Source organism: Brassica napus, chromosome C8 (assembly GCF_020379485.1).
Source record: "Brassica napus cultivar Da-Ae chromosome C8, Da-Ae, whole genome shotgun sequence".
NCBI lineage: Eukaryota > Viridiplantae > Streptophyta > Magnoliopsida > Brassicales > Brassicaceae > Brassica > Brassica napus.
This window is the reverse complement of record NC_063451.1, coordinates 33,492,125-33,501,105: the sequence shown is the minus strand read 5'-3', so window position 1 is coordinate 33,501,105 and position 8,981 is coordinate 33,492,125. Positions and strand designations below refer to the sequence as shown.

The 8,981-nt window shown below is 32.5% G+C and overlaps 1 protein-coding gene across 1 annotated transcript; it reads right to left on the bottom strand.

The window, feature by feature from the left end:
* Positions 1-2,937: 2,937 nt before the first annotated feature.
* Positions 2,938-3,957, bottom strand: LOC106448377. Its single transcript, XM_013890267.1, has one exon. It carries the CDS (start codon positions 3,955-3,957, stop codon positions 2,938-2,940), a length of 1,020 nt encoding a protein of 339 aa, XP_013745721.1.
* Positions 3,958-8,981: the final 5,024 nt, after the last annotated feature.

Genomic DNA, 8,981 nt, shown 5'->3' with positions numbered 1-8,981 from the left:
TATAGTTACGATTTTAATAATGAAATAATAATTCAATATATATATATATATATATATATATATATATAGAAGAAGCAGTGCCGTCTTAAAAAATTTAATGACCTAAGGTGAAATATAAAATAAAGACCTTTTATAAGTTTTTTCTCAACTTTTATTTATTTCATTTCCATGAACTAAATAAAAAATTGTGGTATTCAAAGAAAAAAAATTGAAAATGAGTTTTTGTGTATAAATTAGATTTTGTTAATTGAAAAATCTTATATATTAAAACAGAAGTCACAACCTTGATTCATGTGTGATTTTTTTAAAAATTGACCTAATGGACCTATTCCTAGAAACTCATGTTACATTTAATATCTAATCTTACCATTTAAATTTGGGCCTACCAGAAATTTTTATTAGTCTATCAATAATTGGATTTAAACAATAGATGATCCACTGGATTTATAGATAGTATAAATTAAATAAATATAATTTAATGTTGTAATACTATACCTCTATATGCTAAATATTTAAATATTTGTCGATGTTAACTTTTAAAATTATAAAGATTTTTTTTTAATAACAAAAATCATATTATCTAACAATGATTAATCTTTACTACTTTAAACCAATGAAAACAAATTTTAAACTATATAGTTTATTTTAAAAACTATACAAACACTAAATATTTAATTATTTATTCGATAATATAAATCTATGAAGCGAAAAGTTTAATTTTTTAAAACTTTCTAAATTTGTGAAATGTTACAATATCTTTAAATATGACAATAAAACAATATTTTACTAATCTTATATATAGTTACGATTTTAATAATGAAATAATAATTCAAAAAAAAAATATATATATATATATATATATAGAAGAAGCAGTGCCGTCTTAAAAAATTTAATGACCTAAGGTGAAATATAAAATAAAGACCTTTTATAAGTTTTTTCTCAACTTTTATTTATTTCATTTCCATGAACTAAATAAAAAAATTTGGTATTCAAAGAAAAAAAATTGAAAATGAGTTTTTGTGTATAAATTAGATTTTGTTAATTGAAAAATTGAAAATGGTGTAAGTTAATTTTTTGTTCTTATTGTATTTAAATTATATTTAGTTAATCATATGCTTTTTTATTATAATTTCACCAACTAATTGATATTTAACAAACAAAAATAGACCTTTTTAATTAGTAAAATAACATAAAAAATTTTTTGGACCCATGGCAATTGCCCATGTTGCCATGGGTTAGAGCCGGCTCTGAGAAGAAGATACAAATACGTGTGAAAGTTTGAAACATTCTATTCAATGAAAAAATATACAGTAAACTTATTATGTTTTAAAAATTGATAGACACATATATATTATAATATATACCAATTTAGAATTAAAAACAAAATATTTATATAAAAATAAATGAAAACAAAAATCCGCGCTGTTGCGCGGATCGAGATCTAGTTTCTATATTAAAATATAGTAAATATTGAAAAACTAGAACTTTAGACGAATATGCAAGTGCGTAACCAATATACCATTTAGATTAACATGTTAACTATAATAGAACTTTTATATATTAGTACTCGATAAATTAATAATCTTTATAAATCAATAAATTTCACCGGTCCTAACTTGGTCCAGTTCAAAATTTGATACAAGTCGATAAAATAATAAGATAATATTTTTATAGAAAATTCTATATAAATATAGAGTCCCCTTAAAATTATAAATAATAATTTATATGTATTCACATTTTATATAAGTAAGAACCTATTATTATATGGTTTATTTTATATTAACAATGGAATTACCTTTATATTTTCTTAACACTTAATATATTTTCGATGAGATTCAATAATCTTATATCTAAAACCACATTTAAGTTCTATGTAATATATATTATATACACCAAATAGTATAATAAAACTAATATAAATATCAAATTTCAAAAAAATAACAATTAATGTCTATACACTTTTTCTTATCTTAGAATAAACATATCTTAAAAATAAGAAATCTAAATAACAAATTTTTTATAAATTAATATCTCTATAAATTAATAAAATTTCAAAGTTCCAACATTATTAATTTATAAAGATTCTACTGTAATATATATATATATATATTTGTAAAAGGCTTTCATATTAAAACAAAAAAGAAATAAAATCATACAAGTCCCTAGACTTTAGTTTTGTTCGAGTTTGGCCCAGTAAGATTAAGAGAGGAAAACACATATTAAAAAACTAAGGAGGCCCATCATAGCCCAGTAACCAAGCCCTGCGTAGTAGGAAGATTTTTTGTCTTCCTTGCAACGACCGAAGTCGGAGAGACACCGAGAGAGGGAGGAGATCATTCTGTTGAGAACCATAGTTGCATCAAAAGAGAAGCTTGGCGAGGCCTTGATTCCCTAAAGCTCTGAATTTGGTTTCTAATCAGCCTGTCCAAGAGTGTGATGATAGCATCAGTTGATCGGAACACCTGTTGATGGATTCGCATGTTCCTACTCTCTTTCCAAATAGAATAGATCGACGACTGCCATGCCAGGAGCAACAGTCTACGCAAGTTCTTGTTCCCTCTGAAGTTTTGTAGACCAATTACCGTTTCATCCCAGTTAGGTCTCGCTTGGAAGCCACAACGAGCAGCCATCACGGACCAGATTTGGAAACTGAACGAGCAGTCAAAGAAGAGATGGTTATGAGATTCCTGACCCACGTTGCACAATGGGCAGAGAGGATCGACTTGAAGTCCCTAACTGAGAAGTCTGTCCTTTGTTGGGCATCGATTTTGAATGACTAACCAAGTGAGGAAATTTTGGCGTGGAATCCCATAGGAGTTCCAAACCAGTGAAGACCAGGCCACAGTAGCTACATCACCCTTGAGGTAAGCGTAGACCGATCTAGTGGAGAACTTGTCCCTTGATTTTCCATTAATTACCCACTCATATGAATCTTGCTTAAGATAGGGTGACAGTTGTGAGATGAATCTGAACTTCCAAAAGCTCTTCTGTTCTGGCAGGAGACAGTGACCAATTTCCATCAGAGTATAGAGAGGCCAGAGTAGCAGTTTTCCGAATTTCCAATCGCGAGACATCACCACTGAGGTACACGTTAAGGCAACCATACGGGGACCAGTTGTCAAACCAGAAGCTCGTTGAGAAACCGTTACCTAGCCGACGTTTGATCAGAGGATAACAGAGGTTTCTAGTCTTGATAAGCTTATTCACCAACCATGAATATGATGAACTGGTTTTGATTGTCCAGAAGTTGCTAATATTTCCTTTTAAAATGATCTCTTTGAAATAGGAAACCCATACCGAAGAAGGGCGAAAGAAGAGCAGCCACACCAACTTCAGGGAGCAAACTAGGTTCCAAACAAGTAAGTTTTTAACTCCCAACCCACCCTGCTCGTTAGTTAACGTGACTCCGTCCCAAGCTACTCTTGCGGAGTAATGCCCCTCAATTTTTCCCTTCCATAAGAATAACCCACAAAGGGAATTTATTTTGTTAATACATGCTTTTGGAAGGATGAAAGAGGAACACCAGAAGGTTGTGATTCCAGATATCACAGTTTTGATCAAGAGCAATCTCCCAGCAAAGGACAAGGCTTTGGCCGACCAAGAGGAGAAGCACGCTTTTACTTGCTGGATCATGGGCTCGCAATTGGCGAGAGTAAACTTCTTAGCACAAAGCGGCACACCAAGATACTTCATAGGTAGAGTACCACATTTCATTCCAGTTGAGACTTGAATAGCTGACATTTCTGCTTCCGATAGGCCTGATGCAAAGAAACTTGTTTTTTGATAACTAACTGCTAGGCCGGATCTGAGCTCGAATTCATGGAGGGTTTGTAGTACCGCTTGGACAGATTCAATGGAGCCTTCAATGAAAATGAGGAGATCATCAGCGAATGAGAGATGGGTAAGTTTGATCTTTCTACAGTTATGATGATACTTCATATACCCATCCGTTGCCATTTTGTTGAGCATTAAGGAGAGACAGTTCATAGCAATTACAAAGAGGTAAGGAGATAATGAGTCCCCCTACCTTAGTCCTCTTCTTCCCTTGAAATACCCATTGACAGTCCCATTGTATCCTAAAGTGTAGTTTGTTGTACATACACAAGCCCTTAGCCAGCCAACAAAGAGGGGAGGGAGATCTAAGCCATCCAAGCAAGCGAGAAGGAAGTCCCATGAGAGCGTATCGAAAACTTTTGCAATGTCCACTTTTAGGGTAACCTTCTTCTTCCCCTTGTCTTTATGATACTCATTCACCAACTCACTCGCTAGCACAGTATTTTCAATTAGTAGCCTATTCTTAACAAAAGCAGTCTGTTTTGGTAGAATTAGATCGGGTAAAATAGGTTTGAGGCGAGCTACCAACAGTCTAGAGATCACCTTGTAAATGGTTTTGAGACATGCGATAGGCCTGTAACCTACAATCCGATACGCTCCAGGAAACTTTGGCACTAGCGATAATATAGTTGAATTACTGTAATATATTTGTGTATATATATTTGATTCATATTTTAAACGTGTACCCGAAACCAAAACGAAATCTCATAAGTACCTATTGGATATAAAAATAATTTATCTGATATATCTGGAACCGAACCGAATATCTGAATGCCGAGAGCTACGCATGCTATTAACGTACAGTAAACAAACAAGAGTCGATGAGAATCAAACGCCTCTAGTGACTGTGGTCAACATATATTTAAACATCTTTTATAAAGTTTCAAAAAAAAAAGTATATAAATTTTGAATTTATATTTAATTCATGATAAACTACACAGTGTTAAATAGTTTGTGAGAAAGAAAAAGAAATACTACATAAGAAGTTCAGTATGTCTGAAATAAATGTTCTTTTCCTCTATGTATTAGTGTAAGTAACTTTCCAAAAACACACGTCTAAAGTAATTACAACTTTAACGCGAAAGCAGCGAGCCTATTTCAGTACCACACGCCCTTCATGTATCCATGATAGGCCATAAACAATCAAACTTCGGCCTCAAAAGGAAATTTGATATAAGTATTGTTCTAAGAGGAAACCATATTTTTGCTAGAACAAGAGGGGGATAATACATTATATAAAATTTGACTTTTCAAAATTGTAAGTTAACATAATTGTAAAACATTTCATTAAGACGATTAGCAAATTTTGAAAGAAATATTTAATTTCAGTTTACAAAGCATAATTTTAAAATGATTTAACGTAAAATGTAATCTAAATTAAATATACAAATCATACTTATGCAGATTATCGATTCCCATAGTTAATTTTGTTTTTGTATGTGTGTCTGTAAATTTTAATCTAATATAAATCAATATATACATAGAAAATTTCCGAACCCTTGATCTAATAAGCTTTATAAAATTATAGCCAGCATATATATATATATATATATATATATTATTTTTTATAATCTTGGTGTGATCCCTTGATCTAATAAGCTTTATAAAATTATAGGTCTAATGACTATTCACCGAGAGACCCATAGAAATCTGGGTTTTTTCGTCATTTAAGACGTCTATGGATGGTCAAAGGGAATCGAATCCAGGACGGAAGCTCCAGCTGGAAATTTTTTGCCATTAAGCCAAGACCACTTGGTTAGCCTGTATAATTTGAGCTATATTCTGTTTGCACACCAAAATATATCTTTATGTAATGCACGAAACAGATTTTCATTAATTTATGACATTGATTTCTCTTTTAACGAAAACTTTGGATAAAGAATTAATGACGTGCTATTTGGGTGTCGGCATCGATTGGATCACTGGATAAAAACTGTAGAAAATTTGAATAAATTTCATTTTTATATGTCGCGGAGAGTGACGGAGACAGTCAAAGTTTTATATGGCTTTTGTTTATATCGTCGAGGGCTTTTGATAGAATGTACAATCAATTTTCTATAACTAAGACCATTTTATCTAATCTGTAGTTTTGTAACTACTGGTTTTGTTCCTATATTCTTTATGTTTTATTCTTGATCTCTTTTTTCCGGTATTATTCTCAATTCCTACTTTATAGCTTTATCTTAATCCAGTATGGATATGATATAATAGATTTCCTTTAAATATATATGTCCATACGGACCTCCATGGCACATTCTACAATCCACTAAATCACTAAATCACTAATTCAATAGTGCAAGCGGCTTACGTGCAAGATTTTCACCACTAAGTCATTTTTCTGAATCACAATTAATAATATACTACTAATTACAGAAAATACTTAGATACCTATATCATATATACGATAAGCATTTTTCCACGCGTCCTAAATTGATAATTGCTGGAGGTACATGTATTGAAAATGTGAATTATACTCAGAAACTTTCAGTTATGATACACGCATATAAATACAATAAGATTCTTGATATATAGTATTTGCCACAAATAAAAAAAATTCATGATATATTAATGTATCCACAATTTTTTTTCTCTTTTTGGCAGAATGTATTGCAACATCAGAATTTTATTTAGGACAGACTGCTATATGGTATTTAATTGATTAACTAGATTTTCACCAACGTATTTTCAAATTGAATTGAGTAAATTGTAAGCTATGTCGGTTGCGTATTTCAGTTTTGCATGGTGAAACAATCAAATTGATATGTTGGATAAGTAATTTGTAATTTGATAATTTTATACAAAGTAGAAAATTTCTAGTGTTTTTGTTTGTAGAACATATTCACTTTTTTTTAGAACATATTCACTTTGGTTTTAATATAGAACATTTTAGAGAATTTTTTTCACTTCAAATTAGATGATATTTTCAATTTTTAATGCAAATTTATTCATTTTTATATAACTTTTTATATTCTCCAGTTAGCATTTTTATTGGTTGAATTATGATAAGTGAATAGTTAATGATATTTTTGGTTAGATAAAATAGAAAATTATTATTTTTCTTTAATTTGTGTGAACAAAACTAAATTTCAAAGTAAGAAAAATGGAAATAGTGTCATTTAGTTGATTATATATATTAGTACATCTATATTTGTAAATACATTTTTTTGACATCAACATATACTGACTCATATTGACTCTGTAAACCAGACCGGTAACTCTGTATCCATGTGAATGACGAAAGACGGTTGTTTCCTAACACTGTGTGTTAGGCTATCCGCTCTTAAATTCTCTGTCTGAGGTACATGAACGATTTCTGAGTTGAGGAAGCTTCTTTTCAAAATCTTAATATCTTCCACGTAAATGTCAAACGATGACCATTCTTCTGCTTCCGAAACCATCTTTAGCAATTGAGAACAATCCATCGCAAATGTGACCTTAAACTGCCTTAATTTTCTCGTACATTTCATTGCTCAAATTATCGCTTCCACTTCCGAGTAGAGAGGTGAAAGACTTGCCCTCACATTCCTTGCTCCTAGCAGTCCATCAAAACCCTCTAAAGTGTTGTATCAACCTTGTCCTGAATAAAGTTCCTTATCTTTCCAGGAACCGTATGTGAAACACCATCTTCCTGGGATTGCTGGTATGGACCTATCATGTACTTGATGTACAACCCCGCGGGATGTTCATTACATGTGTCTCAGCCCAAAATGTTGATTCTAGTTCTGCTAATTTGAGCGTTCTCTGGGATCAACATCCAAATTACTAAAAACTTTGTTATTCCGTCCTTTCCAAATATACCATAATATCCATGCAAATTGGTGGTCATCCATCTTTGAGGTAACTCTCCAAAAAAGATGGTCCATATTTGCGAAAAAAAACTAATGGGAAAAATATAAGGATTCGATGGTATCTTTGAAAGTGCCCACACTTGACATGCTGGAGGACATTCAAAGAACACATGGTTTATTTATTCCTCTGGAGCTTTGCACCTTGCACAACAAATATCCCCTTGTACCACTCTTGCTTTCAGATTTTTCATTACAGCTACACACCCTGATACAAGTTGCCATAAGAAATGCTTAATATCCGGAAGGCACCGCACCTTCCAGCAGAACACTTTCAGTATATCCACTATGGGCCCATAAAATTATGGTAGTTTTTCCTTATCAGGGTAGACTTGTTCTACTTGGTACCCTGATTTTACCTTATAATTCTCGTTGTTAGTGAAATGTCATCCTTCCCTATCCGCCAACTAATTTCTACTCAGTGAAATACTTTCGATAATTTTAACATCATGAAGATCCACCAAAACCCGAATTGCTTGCAAATTCCATGTTCGGGATTCTAAATTAGTGAGAGAATCCACTATGAAGTTCGGGTAAGTGGTATGAAGGTTTTTGTTTGCTGGTCTCGGGCGAGTGGTTAAGAGCCAAGGGTCATCCCACACAGAGATAAATGAACATGTTACCACCCTTTTAATTAGTCACTTGCTAACCAGAGATCTAGCAGATACAATACTCCTCCAGCCATATGACGGGGAATATGAGCGGATCGGTTCCAGGGTTGAGGCATTCATGTAGTACCGTCCTTTGAAAACTCTAGAAAATAGAGTATTTGGCTTCTCTATCAGACGCCACAGCTGCTTTCCAAGCATTTCTGTGTTAAAATCAGTAAGATCCTTAAACCCAGTCCTCCATCATCTTTATGTACTCATAATTTGTCTCATGATTTCCAGTGCATGCCTTTTGTGTTTCCTTCTGGACTCCACCAATACTGTGCTACTGCACTGGTCAACTTCTTTGCTATTGCCTTTGGTAGCCGATAACAAGACATCACATGATATTGTAAAGTTGTAACCACCGATTTAATGATCAGCTCCTTTCCTCCTGTAGTAAAAAACTTAAAGGTCCACCCATTAACCCTATTGTTCAAACGATCTTGTACAAAACTAAACACATGTATCTTGGATCCTCCAAGGCTTTCTGGCAACCCCAAATAAGATCTCATTCCTCCTAAATTTTGGATTCTCAGAATATCCCTCAATTCAAGTTGACTGAATTCCTCGATCTTATGTCCAAATTAAATTGAGGATTTTTGAAAATTAATTTATTGACCTGATACAGCCTCATATTCCTTCAAGATCCTGA